The 19,401-nt window shown below is 45.2% G+C and overlaps 1 protein-coding gene across 1 annotated transcript in view; it reads left to right on the forward strand.

Moving 5' to 3' along the window:
• Positions 1–7,837: 7,837 nt before the first annotated feature.
• The window catches only part of LOC139384838 (unconventional myosin-Va-like), a 78,397-nt gene continuing 66,833 nt past the window's right edge, over positions 7,838–19,401 (forward strand). The window contains exons 1-4 of the mRNA XM_071129734.1: positions 7,838–7,939; positions 17,404–17,514; positions 18,104–18,275; positions 18,354–18,498. Coding sequence (XP_070985835.1) covers positions 7,901–7,939; positions 17,404–17,514; positions 18,104–18,275; positions 18,354–18,498 — 467 coding nt within the window. The 5' untranslated portion in view covers positions 7,838–7,900. The remainder of the gene's footprint in view (positions 7,940–17,403; positions 17,515–18,103; positions 18,276–18,353; positions 18,499–19,401) is intronic.

The raw sequence follows: 19,401 nt of genomic DNA on the forward strand, positions 1-19,401 counted from the left end.
ACAGATAGGCCAGGGGAATGCTGAGAGATAAAGACGTATCACTGCCTGATCAAGACAGATAGGCCAGGGGAATGCTGAGAGATAAAGACGTATCACTGCCTGATCAAGACAGCTAGGCCAGGGGAATGCTGAGAGATAAAGACGTATCACTGCCTGATCAAGACAGCTAGGCCAGGGGAATGCTGAGAGATAAAGACGTATCACTGCCTTATCAAGACAGATAGGCCAGGGGAATGCTGAGAGATAAAGACGTACCACTGCCTGATCAAGACAGCTAGGCCAGGGGAATGCTGAGAGATAAAGACGTATCACTGCCTGATCAAGACAGATAGGCCAGGGGAATGCTGAGAGATAAAGACGTATCACTGCCTTATCAAGACAGCCCAAATAGAGGGATGCAATTTGAGTTTAGTATAATTAGAATAAAGAAATGAATGACAACAGCCTAGAATAACAAGACCCAACAAAGAAAAGAATACTTCTTTGTTGTTGTTATTGTTTTTGACCAACGTGAGGAGGATAATTCAGATGAGGGCAGAGAGTCTGGGTGTGTGAGAAAGAGAGATGAGTTGCCCATCCCCCCCCACAAGGCCAGCTGCTGTATTCAGAATGAACAGAGAGTGGTGTGAATGACTGATACCCTGAAGTGTCCGAGTCCTCAGGGTTACTACTATCACATCCATCCACACACCAGAAGAAGGAGTGTGTGGATATATTAGAAACATATAGAAAGATTGTGTTTGACAGACCGACAGTGTGTTTCCGTCTGTCTGCAGACATGACTGTCCAGACTTAGGATGCATTCACCGCTGCACAAATTAAGTCTTTCCATGAAAACTGACATTTCTGTGCATTGCTAATGCCTTTTAGTCTAAGTGTCAAAGGGTGTGTCAAATCAGAGGTTTTCCCTGAGGGTGTGTGTGCTTTTTATTTGTGTGTACAGAGGTCTAGGGAACACTCTTCTTTTTGTGTCTCTAACCAATAAACGGTTAGTTCAGAAGGTCCTCCGCTGCATACGCAACACACACACACACACACACACACACACACACACACACACACACACACACACACACACACACACACACACACACCAGTGTTTCCCACAAGTTCATAGATTAGCCAGCCAAATAGAAAAGGTAGCCAGCCAGGCGCCCCTGGTTCGGGGGTGCTTGCCCCCAAGGGTTCAATTTATTATTATTTTTTGCCTAAGGAGCTCTATTCTGGTGGCCTCTCGTACCTTCCAATACCATGATTCCATCCGAAATGCACAGCGAAATTATGAAATACTTTATCGAGTTTACCTTCCAGATTGGAAACATTTGTTGTGATATTGTGTAGAGAGAAATGTAGATTTTTGGGTGTAGTTACCCTTTAATTTACCCTTTAATGTATCATGCCAGGTAGGCAGAGGCTACTTTGTAGTTAACATTTAATTGAGAAGGTTTTTGGGAAAGCCTTTCCATCTACCAGAAGACTGTTCTCATTAACAGCATATAGAAAGTGGAAGATGCACGCACCGCACACTCAGACAGGAGCATTCTCTTTGCCTCTACAGAAAGTTGCAGGAAATAGGAATCACTGATGCCTTCTGTTCATGTCTTAAGATAAACTTGGGCAAATTATGAATTTAATATTTATTTAGTTGATTCCCTACTAAGGTCAATACATTTTTTAATATGGTTGAATTCTGTTTTAATGCCTGGATTCCATGAGGGCCCTAATTATCATATGTGGATCAGAATGAGGCTCTCCACTACCTATTGTTCCTGCAGTGATTCACCATCTTCGTTGAATGTTTTCATAATTTATCTGAAGATAATCAAACAGCTTAGGCCTACAGTAGCCTATACAGTCAGTGTCTTCAGAAAGTATTCATATTCCTAGACTTATTCCACAATAGTTTGTGTTACAGCCTGAATTCAAAATGGATTAAACAGATTTGTTTCTCTCACCCATCTGCACATAATACCCCATAATGACAAAGTGAAAACCGATTATTTATTTTTTGACATTTTTGCTCATTTATTGAAAATAAAATATAGAAATATCTCATTTACATAAGTATTCACACCCCTGCGTCAATACTTTGTTGAAGCACCTTTGGCAGCGATTGCATCTGAGTCTTTCTGGGTAAATCTCTTAAGAGCTTTCCACACCTGGATTGTGAAACATTTGCACATTATTCTTTCCAAAATTCTTCAAGCTCTGTGAAATTGGTTGTTGATCATTGCCAGACAACCATTTTCAGGTCTTGCCATAGATTTTCAAGGATGAATGTCAAAACTGTAACTCGACCACTCAGGAACATTCACTGTCTTCTTAGCAACTCCAGTGTATATTTGGCCTTGTGTTTTAAGTTCTTGTCCTGCTGAAGGGTGAATTCATCTCCCAGTGTCTGGTGGAAAGCAGACTGAATCAGGTTTTCCTTTAGGATTTTTCTTGTGCTTAGCTCCATTTATTTTTATTCTCAAAAAGTTCCCAGTCCTTAACAATTACATGTATACCCATAACATGATGTAGCCAAGACTGTGAAAGAAAATATGGAGAATGGTACTCGGTAATGTGTTGTATTGGATTTGCCCCAAACATAACACTTTGTATTCAGGACAAAAAGTCAACTGCTTTATTTTCAGTATTACTTTAGTGCCTTGTTACAAACAGGATGCATGTTTTGAAATATGTTTTATTCTGTACAAGCTTCCTTTTTTCACTCAATTAGGTTAGTATTGTGGAGTAACTACAATGTTGTTGATCCATCCTAATTGTTCTGCTATCACAGCCATTAAACTCTGTACTGCTTTAAAGTCACCATTGGCCTCATGGTGAAATCCCTGAGCGGTTTTCTTCCTCTCCGGCAACTGAGTTAGGAAGGACGTCTGTATCTTTGTAGTGACTGGGTGTATTGATACACCATCCAAAGTGTAATTATTAACTTTACCATGCTCAAAGGGATATTCAATGTCTGCTTTAAAAAAAAACTTTTACCCATCTAGAGTTGAAGTCTGAAGTTTACATACACTTAGGTTGGAGTCATTAAAGCTCGTTTTTCAACCACTCCACAAATTTCTTGTTAACAAACTATAGTTTTGGCAAGTTGGTTAGGACATCTACTTTGTGCATGACACAAGTAATTGTTCCAACAATTGTTTACAGACAGATTATTTCACTTATAATTCACTGTATCACAATTCCAGTGGGTCAGAAGTTTACATACACTAAGTTGACTGTGCCTTTTAAACAGCTTGGAAAATGTCATGGCTTTAGAAGCTTCTGATAGACTAATTGACATAATTTGAGTCAATTGGAGGTGTACCTGTGGATGTATTTCAAGGCCTACCTTTAAACTCAGTGCCTCTTTGCTTGACATCATGGGAAAATCAAAAGAAATCAGCCAAGACCTCAGAAAAGCAATTATAGACCTTCACAAGTCTGGTTCATCGGGAGCAATTTCCAAACGCCTGAATGTCACAGTGTAGCTCCCGTCCCTCTCCTTGCCCTTACCTGGGCTCGAACCAGGGACCCTCTGCACACACAGACAACAGCCACCCTCGAAGCATCGTTACCCATCGCTCCACAAAAGCCGCAGCCCTTGCAGAGCAAGGGGAACTACTACTTCAAGGTCTCAGAGCAAGTGACGTCACCGATTGAAACGCTATTAGCGTGCACCCCGCTAGCCATTTCACACCGGTTACATGAAGGTACCACGTTAATCTGTACAAACAATAATACGCAAGTATAAACATGCAGCCGTCATTCCGCTCAGGAAGGAGACGCGTTCTGTCTCCTAGAGATTAACATACTTTGGTGCGATAAGTGCAATTCAATCCCAGAACAACAGCAAAGGACTTTGTGAAGATGCTGGAGGAAATGGGTACAAAAGTATCTATATCCATAGTAAAACAAGTCCTATATCGACATAACCTGAAAGGCCGCTCAGCAAGGAAGAAGCCACTGCTCCAAAACCACCATAAAAAATCCAGACTACGGTTTGCAACTGCACATGTGGACAAAGATCATACTGTTTTGCAGAAATGTCCTCTGGTCTGATGAAACAAAAATATAACTGTTTGTCCATAATGACCATCGTTATGTTTGTAGGAAAAAGGGGGCGGCTTGCAAGCCGAAGAACACCATCCCAACCGTGAAGCACGGGGATGGCAGCATCATGTTGTGGGGTTGCTTTGCTGCTGTAGGGATTGGTGCACTTCACAAAATAGATGGCATCATGTGGAAGGAAAATTATGTGGATATATTGAAGCAACATCTCAAGACATTAGTCAGGAAGTTAAGGCTTGGTAGCAAATGGGTCTTCCAAATGGACAATGACCCCAAGCATACTTCCAAAGTTGTGGCAAAATGGCTTCAGTCAAGGTATTGGAGTGGCCATCACAAAGCCCTGACCTCAATCGTATAGAAAATTTGTGGGCAGAACTGAAAAAGCGTGTGCGAGCAATGAGGCCTACAAACCTGACTCAGTTACACCAGCTCTGTCAGGAGGAATGGGCCAAAATTCACCCAACTTATTGTGGGAAGCTTGTGGAAGGCTACCTGAAACGTTTGACCCAAGACAAACAATTTAAAGGCAATGCTACCAAATACTAATTGAGTGTACGTATGTAAACTTCTGACCCACTGGGAAAGTGATGAAAGAAATAAAAGCTGAAAGAAATAATTATCTCTACTATTATTCTGACATTTCACATTCTTAAAATAAAGTGGTGATCCTAATTGACCTAAAACAGGGAATTTTTTACTCAGATTAAATGTCAGGAATTGTGAAACTGAGATTAAATGTATTTGGCTAAGGTGTATGTAAACTTCCCACTTCAACTGTACCAATAGGTGCCCTTCTTTGTGAGGCATTGGAAAACCTCCCTGGTCTTTGGTTGAATCTGTGTTTTGAAATTCACTGCTCAACTGAGGGACCTTACAGATAATTGTATATGTGGGGTACAGATATGAGGTAGTCATTCAAAAATCATGTTAAACACTTATTGCACAGAATGAGTCCATGCAACTTATTATGTGACAAGTTTAGCACTTTTTTTTTGTCCTGAACTTTTATATAGGCTAGCCATAACAAAGTGGTTGAATACCTATTGACAGCTGTTTAATTTTTAATTAATTAGTAAAAATGTCCCCCAAAAATACTCCACGTTGACATTATGGGGCATTGTGTGTAGGCCAGTGCAAAACATCTAAACTTAATCCATTTTAAATTGAGGCTGTAACACAACATTTTTTGGGGAAAGTCGAGGGGTGTGAATACTTTCCGAAGGCACTGTACAAGTTAGGGAGCCAAATGAACTACTCTCTCACCGATGCGATTTGGTATGCTACACTGACTGACAAGAGTCACTCTCTTTAGTGTCACTGTCTGGTATCGTTACCTTGTATATTACATGGGACGTACGAATTCACTTGCTTTCTCTCTCCTACATGTAAAGAAATCTGACTGCAACCAACCACAGCATGCATACATTGTACCGGCAGGCCGTGGGACAGACCGCAGACTGCGTTTCCTTGTCATCATTCGCTTTGTGACTGACAGGCACATCAGGCTAGCAAATGGAAACTTTTAAATGAAAAGTAGCCTAGTTAATGTGAAGTGCAAAAAGTAGCCAGCTGAAAATGAGTTTAATCGGCTGATTAGCCGACTGCTGGCGCGAATGGAAAATACTGTGCGCACACACAGGGTGGTATTGTAAACTAGGTTTGTCTCCTGTCTGCTTCGGCCGTGGGAGAGTCAGAGGACCCAATATTCTAGTGGGAAGCGAAAGGAGGGAGAGAGGAGAAAGGCAGGTGAAGGTACAATGAAGAAATGCATAGCTCAGTAATTGGGACATGTTGGGATCAAACCCACAACCCAGCTGTTGCCAGTACCAATAACTATAATTCTGCTGTTGCCAGTACCAATAACTATAATTCTGCTGTTGCCAGTACCAATAACTATAATTCTGCTGTTGCCAGTACCAATAACTATAATTCTGCTGTTGCCAGTACCAATAACGATAATTCTGCTGTTGCCAGTACCAATAACTATAATTCTGCTGTTGCCAGTACTAATAACGATAATTCTGCTGTTGCCAGTACCAATAACGATAATTCTGCTGTTGCCAGTACCAATAACTATAATTCTGCTGTTGCCAGTACCAATAACGATAATTCTGCTGTTGCCAGTACCAATAACTATAATTCTGCTGTTGCCAGTACCAATAACTATAATTCTGCTGTTGCCAGTACCAATAACTATAATTCTGCTGTTGCCAGTACCAATAACTATAATTCTGCTGTTGCCAGTACCAATAATGATAATTCTGCTGTTGCCAGTACCAATAACGATAATTCTGCTGTTTCCAGTACCAATAACTATAATTCTGCTGTTGCCAGTACCAATAACGATAATTCTGCTGTTGCCAGTACCAATAACGATAATTCTGCTGTTTCCAGTACCAATAACTATAATTCTGCTGTTTCCAGTACCAATAACGATAATTCTGCTGTTTCCAGTACCAATAACGATAATTCTGCTGTTTCCAGTACCAATAACGATAATTCTGCTGTTTCCAGTACCAATAACGATAATTCTGCTGTTTCCAGTACCAATAACGATAATTCTGCTGTTTCCAGTACCAATAACTATAATTCTGCTGTTTCCAGTACCAATAACTATAATTCTGCTGTTGCCAGTACCAATAACTATAATTCTGCTGTTTCCAGTACCAATAACTATAATTCTGCTGTTTCCAGCACCAAACCCACAACTCAAAGGGTTAAGTTTAGGTCTAGCTTACAGCGTGACGTTATTCTGTTGGAATGAATGGCAGCTCCTTCCTTTTCACTATAGAAAAATGTCTTGTAATTTTAATGCTGTCAAAATGACATCTCTGCTGTCACGGGTTGGTGAACAGAGTGTATCTAGTCATCAGGCTGTAGTAGGCTCCAGTAGTCAGTCAGGTCTAGCCTAAAGGGCATTAGGGAGAGCACAGTCATTTAGTAGCTCAGAGAAGAATACAGCATCTCTCAGCTCAAAGCTAAACACACTTTCCTCATGCTGCTGATCAGGTCAGCTAGTAAGACAAACTGCTGGACCATTTCATAATTGTGTGTCTGTGTTTTCCTCTGACGCTGATACGGGACATGTGCATTAGATTACCACAGTAACTCTGTTATGGTAATTGAGCGGAGAAGTCGTGTCCACAGTGCGATCTACATGACATCCTGCTGCTCCACTCTCAAATACAGTCAGTCAGTCAGTCAGTCAGTCAGTCAGTCAGTCATATGGACCAACATTCATATCACAATAAATTTACTGAATTATCACCAGAACGACAAGTTTATAACATTATGTGCACCACAGTTATTTTAAAAAAATATTTCCCTTAACTACTATTAGCAAACGTATTTAATTTCAAACTTCACACTTCTCTAATAGGTTATTTATCATAATGAACAATATAAGCCAAATGCCCACATAAGTGGTTGGTGTGGATAATTTTTGGTTCTTCGTCCCAGCTCGTGTGTGTGTGTGTGTGTGTTTGAGCGAGGTTTTGTCTGCCTCCATTCTCATGTGACTGAGGGGTGGTAGTCTGGGCTGGGAGGGCGGGAGCTGGGCTGTTTGACTGAAATCTGGGTTGTCCAATGACAGGGTTGGACCAGAGCAAAGTAGAAGGCAGAGGGAGAGAGACAGAGTCCTGATCGCTGTCAGACACAATGGGAATATTTCATCTGTCCGCAACGCTATAACCATCACTCTAATCGATTCACCTCCCTCTGCTGGCCAGGTGTGTGGCAGGGAGTGTGTTGCAAGGTGTGTGTGTGTGTGTGTGGGGCCGGGAGGTGAAGAGGAGGGGGGCAAAGTTTAAGATAAGGCTCTGGGATCTGCTGAGGCGTGAAGATGAACGAGAATCAGGAGTTGGATTATATGTTTGTCAAAGTAAGTTCACTTCCTTTCATTTGGCTTGGTTTGGTTATTTCTCTATTGTGTTGTAGTAGAACGTTTCAGGCCTGTGTGTGAGAGCGTGGCCTGTCCAGTAGCTCTGTGAGTTGGAGACAACATGGAGGTCAGACACACCTTGGTCTGCGCTGATCTGGTGTCCTAACTAGTGTCCTAACTCCCCTGTCTCTCCTGTACCAGGAAGGGTTGTTTGTCTGTTGAAGTCTGCATCCTAAATGGAACCCTGTATGGCACCCAAAGGGCTCTGATCAAAAGTAGTGTACTTTATAAGGAATAGCGTGCCATTTGGGATGCTACCACCATGAGTGTTCCAGTAGGCCTTGGTACTTCAGCCAACACAAGAACAACAGAGGGCTGCCCAACAAGACTGTTTCAGACAGTTAGGAGCACTATCTAGATTATCATACCTACATACCTTCCTTCTGTCATACCCCGTTATACGCTATTATACAATGGGAACTCTCTACTGTACTGTCGTAGTCAGGGCCGCTGTGCTGTCGTAGTCAGGGCCGCTGTGCTGTCGTAGTCAGGGCCGCTGTGCTGTCGGAGTCAGGGCCGCTGTGCTGTCGGAGTCAGGGCCGCTGTGCTGTCGGAGTCAGGGCCGCTGTGCTGTCGGAGTCAGTGCTGCTGTACTGTCATACTGTACTCCTGTTTGCTAAATGTCTGCATGGTAACTAATGGGATTAGACAGAGAAGTTACTGTAAGACAGACACTCTATGGGTTGACACTGTCGGTTTTGAGAGCAGAGAGGAAGGGGGGATGGAAACAGGAAGGGGGGGATGGAGAGAGGAAAGGGGGGATGGAGAGAGGAAAGTGGGATGGAGAGAGCGAGGGATCGGGGTAATGAGATGGGGAGGGAAAGAGGGCGAACGAGCGCTCAAGGTAGTGTTTCCCAGGAAATCAGGGATTTTCATCAACATCGGTTTTCCCCAAGATTCCTACATCTGCCCCTCTCCTCCCCCCTCCTCTCCTCCTCTTCCTCCTGTGTCTCTGCTGAGGTGTGTACTGGGGAGCATTAAACCAAAGATGTTTTAGAAACTCTGTGGTTAAACAGAAAAGCAGCAGTTTCTCACATGAGGCTCTGTCATGTGATGAGGGGGCCGCAGTTACCGCGAGATTAGTTCTACTGCTCACAGTGTTGACTAGACTAATTACACACACACACACACACACACACACACACACACACACACACACACACACACACACACACACACACACACACACACACACACACACACACACATGAAGACATTGAAGAACATTATGAACTGGGTGGTTCGAGCCCTGAATTCTGATTGGCTTACAACTGTGGTATATCAGACCCTATACCATGGGTATGACAACGTTTTTTACTGCACTAATTACGTTGGTAACCAGTTTATAATAACAGAAAGGCACCTCGGGGGTTTGTGGTATATGGCCAATATACAGTGGGGGAAAAAGTATTTAGTCAGCCACCAATTGTACAAGTTCTCACACTTAAAAAGATGAGGCCTGTAATTTTCATCATAGGTACACTTCAACTATGACAGACAAAATGAGAAAAAAAATCCAGAAAATCACATTGTAGGATTTTTAATGAATTTATTTGCAAATTATGGTGGAAAATAAGTATTTGGTCACCTACAAACAAGCAAGATTTCTGGCTCTCACAGACCTGTAACTTCTTCTTTAAGAGGCTCCTCTGTCCTCCACTCGTTACCTGTATTAATGGCACCTGTTTGAACTTGTTATCAGTATAAAAGACACCTGTCCACAGCCTCAAACAGTCACACTCCAAACTCTACTATGGCCAAGAACAAAGAGCTGTCAAAGGACACCAGAAATAAAATTGTAGACCTGCACCAGGCTGGGAAGACTGAATCTGCAATAGGTAAGCAGCTTGGTTTGAAGAAATCAACTGTGGGAGCAATTATTAGGAAATGGAAGACATACAAGACCACTGATAATCTCCCTCGATCTGGGACTCCATGCAAGATCTTACCCCGTGGGGTCAAAATGATCACAAGAACGGTGAGCAAAAATCCCAGAACCACACGGGGGGACCTAGTGAATGACCTGCAGAAAGCTGGGACCAAAGTAACAAAGGCTACCATCAGTAACACACTACGCCGCCAGGGACTCAAATCCTGCAGTGCCAGACGTGTCCCCCTGCTTAAGCCAGTACATGTCCAGGCCCATCTGAAGTTTGCTAGAGAGCATTTGGATGATCCAGAAGAAGATTGGGAGAATGTCATATGGTCAGATGAAACCAAAATATAACTTTTTGGTAAAAACTCAACTCGTCGTGTTTGGGGGACAAAGAATGCTGAGTTGCATCCAAAGACCACCATACCTACTGTGAAGCATGGGGGTGGAAACATCATGCTTTGGGGCTGTTTTTCTGCAAAGGGACCAGGACGACTGATCCGTGTAAAGGAAAGAATGAATGGGGCCATGTATCGTGAGATTTTGAGTGAAAACCTCCTTCCATCAGCAAGGGCATTGAAGATGAAACATCAAATCAAATCAAATCAAATTTTATTTGTCACATACACATGGTTAGCAGATGTTAATGCGAGTGTAGCGAAATGCTTGTGCTTCTAGTTCCGACAATGCAGTAATAACAAGTAATCTAACTAACAATTCCAAACTACTGTCTTGTACACAGTGTAAGGGGATAAAGAATATGTACATAAGGATATATGAATGAGTGATGGTACAGAGCAGCATAGGCAAGATACAGTAGATGGTATCGGGTACAGTATGTACAAATGAGATGAGTATGTAAACAAAGTGGCATAGTATAGTATAAAGTGGCTAGTGATACATGTATTACATAAGGATACCGTCGATGATATAGAGTACAGTATATACGTATGCGTATGAGATGAATAATGTAGGGTAAGTAACATTTATATAAGGTAGCATTGTTTAAAGTGGCTAGTGATATATTTACATCATTTCCCATCAATTCCCATTATTAAAGTGGCTGGAGTTGAGTCAGTGTCAGTGTGTTGGCAGCAGCCACTCAGTGTTAGTGGTGGCTGTTTAACAGTCTGATGGCCTTGAGATAGAAGCTGTTTTTCAGTCTCTCGGTCCCAGCTTTGATGCACCTGTACTGACCTCGCCTTCTGGATGATAGCGGGGTGAACAGGCAGTGGCTCGGGTGGTTGATGTCCTTGATGATCTTTATGGCCTTCCTGTGACATCGGGTGGTGTAGGTGTCCTGGAGGGCAGGTAGTTTGCCCCCGGTGATGCGTTGTGCAGACCTCACTACCCTCTGGAGAGCCTTACGGTTGAGGGCGGTGCAGTTGCCATACCAGGCGGTGATACAGCCCGCCAGGATGCTCTCGATTGTGCATCTGTAGAAGTTTGTGAGTGCTTTTGGTGACAAGCCGAATTTCTTCAGCCTCCTGAGGTTGAAGAGGCGCTGCTGCGCCTTCTTCACGATGCTGTCTGTGTGAGTGGACCAATTCAGTTTGTCTGTGATGTGTATGCCGAGGAACTTAAAACTTGCTACCCTCTCCACTACTGTTCCATCGATGTGGATAGGGGGGTGTTCCCTCTGCTGTTTCCTGAAGTCCACAATCATCTCCTTAGTTTTGTTGACGTTGAGTGTGAGGTTGTTTTCCTGACACCACACTCCGAGGGCCCTCACCTCCTCCCTGTAGGCCGTCTCATCGTTGTTGGTAATCAAGCCTACCACTGTTGTGTCGTCCGCAAACTTGATGATTGAGTTGGAGGCGTGCGTGGCCACGCAGTCGTGGGTGAACAGGGAGTACAGGAGAGGGCTCAGAACGCAACCTTGTGGGGCCCCAGTGTTGAGGATCAGCGGGGAGGAGATGTTGTTGCCTACCCTCACCACCTGGGGGCGGCCCGTCAGGAAGTCCAGTACCCAGTTGCACAGGGCGGGGTCGAGACCCAGGGTCTCGAGCTTGATGACGAGCTTGGAGGGTACTATGGTGTTGAATGCCGAGCTGTAGTCGATGAACAGCATTCTCACATAGGTATTCCTCTTGTCCAGATGGGTTAGGGCAGTGTGCAGTGTGGTTGAGATTGCATCGTCTGTGGACCTATTTGGGCGGTAAGCAAATTGGAGTGGGTCTAGGGTGTCAGGTAGGGTGGAGGTGATATGGTCCTTGACTAGTCTCTCAAAGCACTTCATGATGACGGATGTGAGTGCTACGGGGCGGTAGTCATTTAGCTCAGTTACATGGCTGGGTCTTTCAGCATGACAATGATCCCAAACACACCGCCCGGGCAACGAAGGAGTGGCTTCGTAAGAAGCATTTCAAGGTCCTGGAGTGGCCTAGCCAGTCTCCAGATCTCAACCCCATAGAAAATCTTTGGAGGGAGTTGAAAGTCCGTGTTGACCAGCAACAGCCCCAAAACATCACTGCTCTAGAGGAGATCTGCATGGAGGAATGGGCCAAAATACCAGCAACAGTGTGTGAAGACTTACAGAAAACGTTTGACCTCTGTCATTGCCAACAAAGGGTATATAACAAAGTATTGAGATAAACTTGTTATTGACCAAATACTTATTTTCCACCATATTTTGCAAATAAATTCATTAAAAATCCTACAATGTGATTTTCAGGATTTTTTTTCTCATTTTGTCCGTCATAGTTGACGTGTACCTATGATGAAAATTACAGGCCTCTCTCAACTTTTTAAGTGGGAGAACTTGCACAATTGGTGGCTGACTAAATACTTTTTTGCCCCACTGTACCCTTGCTAAGGGCTGTGTCCTGGCACTCTACGTTGCGTCGTGCTCCTGAGTCGTGGTATATTGGCCATATACCACAACTCCTCGGGCCTTATGGTTTAATTATAATTGGGTTGGCTCATAGGGCCATTGATGCTCTCCATTTGAGCAGAGAGAGGCCTGGCCAGGGGTGGAGGTTGTATTTACTGCTGCTCTACAGCCCTTCAGTGTTTCATCCTCCCCCTCAGCAGTAGTGAAGACACCAGGCCTACAGGGTGAGGGCCGGCTGCAGTTCAACTCTCCTCATCCTCCCCCTCAGCAGTAGTGAAGACACCAGGCCTGCAGGGTGAGGGCCGGCTGCAGTTCAACTCTCCTCATCCTCCCCCTCAGCAGAAGTGAAGACACCAGGCCTGCAGGGTGAGGGCCGGCTGCAGTTCAACTCTCCTCATCCTCCCCCTCAGCAGAAGTGAAGACACCAGGCCTGCAGGGTGAGGGCCGGCTGCAGTTCAACTCTCCTCATCCTCCTCCTCTCCTCCATCTGCAGTCACAGTCAGTGATCTGTAATGCTGAGTTGTGAAAGCTACATGGTGGATGTCTGGCCTGTCCTGCTTTGTCAGATCAGGAGAAATAAAGGAATGAAGGACAGAGGAAGAGTGAACAAGAGGGGAGAAGGAGAGGTGAAAGAGAGGGAGAGATCTGACTGATGAAGTGAAAGCTCAGTCTTAGAGGGTTAATCTGCTTCTAATAATCCTGTTGGCTGTGAACAAATGTATTAACACTTCTGCTGTTACTTTCTCCCCTCCTGTCCTCTCTTCTCCCTCTCCTGTCCTCTCTTCCCCCCCCCCCAAGTCCTCTCTTCTCCCCCTCCTGTCCTCTCTTCCCCCCCTCCTGTCCTCTCTTCCCCCCCTCCTGTCCTCTCTTTCCCCCCTCCTGTCCTCTCTTTCCCCCCTCCTGTCCTCTCTTTCCCCCCTCCTGTCCTCTCTTTCCCCCCTCCTGTCCTCTCTTCCCCCCTCCTGTCCTCTCTTTTCCCCCCCTGTCCACTTTCCCCCCCTCCTGTCCTCTCTTTCCCCCCCTCCTGTCCTCTCTTCTTCTCCCCCCTCCTGTCCTCTCTTCTCCTCCCCCCTCCTGTCCTCTCTTCTCCTCCCCCCTCCTGTCCTCTCTTCTCCTCCCCCCTCCTGTCCTCTCTTCTCCCCCCCTCATGTCCTCTCTTCTCCCCCCCCTGTCCTCTCTTCTCCCCCCCATCCTGTCCTCTCTTCTCCCCCCCCTCCTGTCCTCTCTTCTCCCCCTCTTCCCCCCTGTACCAGTAGCATCTCTCAGAGCCTTTCAGTATTCACTGCTGTGAAAGGACTGGTATAACCTGTGTGTGTGTGTGTGTGTGTGTGTGTGTGTGTGTGTGTGTGTGTGTGTGTGTGTGTGTGTGTGTGTGTGTGTGTGTGTGTGTGTGTGTGTGTGTGAGAGAGTGGAGGTGTAGTTCTCTGTGTAAGGATTAGATTAGAGGTAAATCCAGAGTTAATACAGTGTTGATCTTTAGTCTCTTAGTCAGTCCTGGATTAAAGGGTCGGCCTGAGTCGCTCCTGCCTTTCCCTGCTACCAAACACGTATACACTACTCTAATACAACTAACCACTGGGGTGGGAGTTCGCCTATAGGTTAGACCTATAGGTTCAAATCCCAGGTCAGAAGGTTGCTGGTGTTCTTACTGGTTGCTCTGGGCCCCTGAGGAAGGCACTGAAGCATTACACATCTCCAGGAGTAGACCTGCAGTGTGTAACAGTTTGTCAGGTTCATATTGAACTGACTTGAGCTAAAGCCTCAAGCAAGGTTACATCACACTCTGCTGCTTGCTGCAGACCCCTCTGTCCTCTCCCCCTCTTACACACATCTCTGTAGCTCTACCTCTCCCCCTCTTACACACATCTCTAGCTCTTCCTCTCCCCCCCTTACACACATCTCTGTAGCTCTTCCTCTCCCCCCCTTACACACATCTCTGTAGCTCTTCCTCTCCCCCCCTTACACACATCTCTGTAGCTCTTCCTCTCCCCCTCTTACACACATCCCTGTAGCTCTTCCTCTCCCCCTCTTACACACATCCCTGTAGCTCTTCCTCTCCCCCTCTTACACACATCTCTAGCTCTTCCTCTCCCCCCCTTACACACATCTCTGTAGCTCTTCCTCTCCCCCCCTTACACACATCTCTGTAGCTCTTCCTCTCCCCCCCTTACACACATCTCTGTAGCTCTTCCTCTCCCCCTCTTATACACATCCCTGTAGCTCTTCCTCTCCCCCTCTTACACACATCTCTAGCTCTTCCTCTCCCCCTCTTACACACATCTCTAGCTCTTCCTCTCCCCCTCGTACACACATCCCTGTAGCTCTTCCTCTCCCCCTCTTACACACATCCCTGTAGCTTTTCCTCTCCCCCACTTACACACATCCCTGTAGCTCTTCCTCTCCCCCTCTTACACACATCCCTGTAGCTCTTCCTCTCCCCCTCTTACACACATCCCTGTAGCTCTTCCTCTCCCACTCTGATCAACTGTTCCAGGTCATGACCAGGCAAGCAGAGGGTGTGTGACAAGAAACGCCTTCACTCTGAGTCATGAGGGCTGATGTCACAAGGGAGATAATATCTCCTTCTCTTCCTGCATCCTCCTCCTTATCCCTCTCCTCCTCCCCTGTATAGTTGACCAGTCTAGCTGACCCCCACTAGCACCATGTAGCAGACAGTGTACCTATGACTCCTCTCTGTCCGTGTCTGTGTTTGTGTGTGCTTGGGGTAGAGTTGTACCCTTCATCTGTCCTCTACTGTAACCCTGGGGATCTGTCTATAAATACGACTCAATCCCCCCCCCCTCCTCACAATGTGGATAGGAAATGGTTTACACGCTTCATTGCTGCAGAAAGTGTGTGTGTGATTAGGAGGATCAGGAAGTGTGCTCAGCGGTGTATGGTGATGCTACTCAGTGAGGTGTGTGTGTGAGGCTATTTTTACCTCCACCCTCCCGTCTCTTTCTCACTCTCTCCATCTCTCTCACACATTCTCTCACTCTTTCTCTCACTCCCTCACTCCTCCTTTCCATTGCTAGGAGCTGGGCTGTGAACCGCTCTCCTCCAGGAAGGAACATGAGAGAGCGACAGAATAGCCTCATTAACCCTGCTATAGGATGACTGATACTGTGTTCTGTCGAGTCAGCACTTTTCTCTGCTGACCTCTGTATATACACACAGACACACACACACACACACACACACACTGCTCTGACCTTTCAGTGTTAAACACTGGTGTGGAAGATTACTTTCAATTCATTGTGGAGCATCACAAGAATACCTTATCCACTACATAGTGATAAACCATGATGACATGACGATGACGTAGGTCTGAATATGTAAGCAACCTACTACAATGGTGATTATTGTCTGTCTGTCTGTCTGTGTGAGTAAATGGCTATGAGCTAGATCATTAGACTTTTCCACAGAATGTTCCTGGAAGGTTGGCTGAGGGTTGCTGGAAGGTTAGGGTGAGTCATGAGGATATGAGAGCATCCGATCCGAGTGCCAACAGTCTTAGTGCCAACACACGCACTCACACACACATACACACTGAAGCTTGGTTTCAGTCTTCATGTAAATCCTTCCTATCAATGAGATTCTGACACGTTTTACAGACTGTTCTAAGAGCGTTAGTTGGCGTATCAAAGACAGGAACCAGTTGTGTATAGGATACAGTAGTATTCAGGTCAAGCAGGCCCATTTTCCCAAACAAGCAGTATCATGGGGCGGCAGGTAGCCTAGTGGTTAGAGCATTGGGCCAGTAACCAAAAGGTTGCTAGATTGAATCCATGAGCTGACAAGGTAAACATCTGTCATTCTGACCCTGAACAAGGCAGTTAACCCACTAGGCCGCCATTGTAAATAAGAATTTGTTCTTAACTAAACATTGTTGCACTATGGAATGAGACCCAGACCGGCCTGCTGTGTGTGTGCCTCTGAAAGGTCTATGTATACAGGTCTGCTGGTGGTAATAATGGGCCAGGATAAACCAGGATAAACCAGGATAAGCTTTGTGTAGCGCTGATCATCATTGAGCTGCTTAGTGAGATGTAAAGATTACTGATTGGCCATCTGATTGACCTTTCTAATGGCAGCTGTTAAAGCTCTCCTCCGTGTGTGTTACGGATGTGGTTCTGTGAACTGCACTCTTGTGAGCCTGAGGCCTGAAGACTTCTGTTAGCTGCCCGTGCTATAACCTGACGACTTAGCTTCCTGAGCTAATGCCGTGGCTTTAGCTCAGCGGACCAACACAGTCTAGTGGAAGGCTGAAGACCCGGGATCAAACCCAGTCAGTTTTACAGTGTTTTTGTTTCTGTGTTTTTCACGTCTTTGATCAGCTGACAGGCTCGTTCCACAGGGCTGGGATCTGAAGGCATCCCTGTCATGTTGTGATCGGTCACAGAATCATGTGGACTGGGTTTGAGTCTTTATGAATGTCCAGCAATATTGATCGTGTTAGATGGTGAAATGATATCCAACCAACCATGGAGATACAACAGCCTCAGTCAGCACTGTACCAATCTGATACAGCAGCAGGTTCTCTCTGCAGTAGACATTGAGTCTGGGGACAGTACTGGACTGATATAGGCCTTATGTAGCTTTCTGACTTGGAGAACACACTCTGTAGTATGTTTTTATGTCATGTAGAACCTTTCTCTCCCTTCTCACTCTCCTTATTTCTCCTCTCCTCTCTCTCAGTTTGCTCGGGTGTGGATCCCTGATGCAGATGAGGTGTGGAAGTCAGCAGAGCTCACTAAGAACTACAAACATGGAGATTCCACCCTACACCTCACACTGGAGGATGGAATGGTGAGTACTGGAGGAGAGGAGGAGGAGGAGAATGGTGGTGTAGGGTTGGGTGGTTGCATAACATCCTCTCATTTGTGATGAGATGCGCAGTACACACACACACACAGCGAATCTATCTCATTATTGGTTATTGGAGTAGTTGCAAAGGGCTGTTGCTTTCACACTGCAATATATCACCATACATATCATAAAAACATGTCCATGTGTCGATGTCAACCAAGTCCAATAAACCGTTCAGAAGGAAATGGGGGCAGAAACCTGACCCATTTGGTGGCATATTTTGATACATGTGTGAGGCTTATGTTCACCAACTGTCTGTTTTTTATGTCACTGAGTTACATAAAACCAGGTCCCTACTCAGCACACACACCACAGGAGGCTGGTGAGGGGGGGATGAATTACAATAATGGCTGGAATGGACTAAATGGAATGGTATAAAGCACAATGAAACAATGTTTGATACCGTTCCATTTATTCTGTTCCAGCCATTACTATGAGCTCGTACTCCCCAATTAAGCTGCCACCAGCCGCCTGTGATACACACATATATTGTGTGTGATAATGTCTCTGTTTAATCTGTGCTGTCCAGGACATTGAGCACAAGCTGGATGATAAGACAAAGAACCTTCCTCACCTCCGGAACCCTGACATCCTGGTGGGGGAGAATGACCTCACAGCTCTTAGCTACCTCCACGAGCCGGCCGTCCTGCACAACCTTAAAGTCCGCTTCACCGACTCCAAACTCATCTACACATACTGTGGTATGCCCACACAGACACACAAGGGTCTCACACACACACACACACACACACACACCAACTCCTCCTCTCTTCCTGTAGGTATTGTGCTGGTGGCCATTAATCCCTATGAGAACCTTCCCATCTACGGTAGTGACATCATCAATGCGTACAGTGGCCAGAACATGGGAGATATGGACCCTCACATCTTCGCTGTGGCTGAGGAGGCTTACAAACAGATGGCCAGGTGGGTGTGTGTGGTGTGCGTGCGTGCGAGTGTTACCTGCTCAAAGGTAGTATACACAGATATCCCATGTTTCAAACAATGTCAGACGGACATTCCAATGGAAGCATAGTACAGTGTGTGTATTTACGGTCTTGTTATTTATTTCACTTAGGCAAGTCAGTTAAGAACAAATTCTTATTTACAATGACGGCCTACCAAAAGGCAAAAGGCCTCCTGCGGGGACGGGGTCTGGGATTAAAAATACAATATATATTTAGAAATATAGGACAAAACCATTATCATGACAAGAGAGACAACACTACATAAAGAGAGACCTAAGACAACAACATAGCAAGGCAGCAACACATAACACAGCATGGTAGCAACATAACATGGTAGCAGCACAAAACATGGTACAAACATGATTGGGCACAGACAACAGCACAAAGGTCAAGAAGGTAGAGACAACAATACATCATACAAAGCAGCCACAACTGTCAGTAAGAGTGTCCATGATTGAGTCTGTGAATTAATAGATTGAGATAAAACTGTCCAGTTTGAGTGTTTGTTGCAGCTCGTTCCAGTCGCTAGCTGCAGTGAACTGAAAGGACGAGCGTCCCAGGGATGTGTGTGCTTTGGGGGCCTTTCACAGAATGTGACTGGCAGAACGGGTGTTGTATGTGGAGGATGAGGCTTCAGTAGATCTCTCAGATAGGGGGTAGTGAGGCCTAAGAGGGTTTTATAAATAAGCATCAACCAGTGGGTCTTGCGACGGGTAAACAGAGATCAAATCAAAGTTTATTTGTCACGTGCTCCGAATACAACAGGTGTAGGTAGACCATACAGTGAAATGTTTACTTACAGGCTCTAACCAATAGTGCAAAAAAAGGTGTTAGGTGAACAATAGGTAGGTAAATAAATATA

The sequence above is a fragment of the Oncorhynchus clarkii genome, chromosome 26 (assembly GCF_045791955.1).
Source record: "Oncorhynchus clarkii lewisi isolate Uvic-CL-2024 chromosome 26, UVic_Ocla_1.0, whole genome shotgun sequence".
Taxonomy (NCBI): Eukaryota; Metazoa; Chordata; class Actinopteri; order Salmoniformes; family Salmonidae; genus Oncorhynchus; species Oncorhynchus clarkii.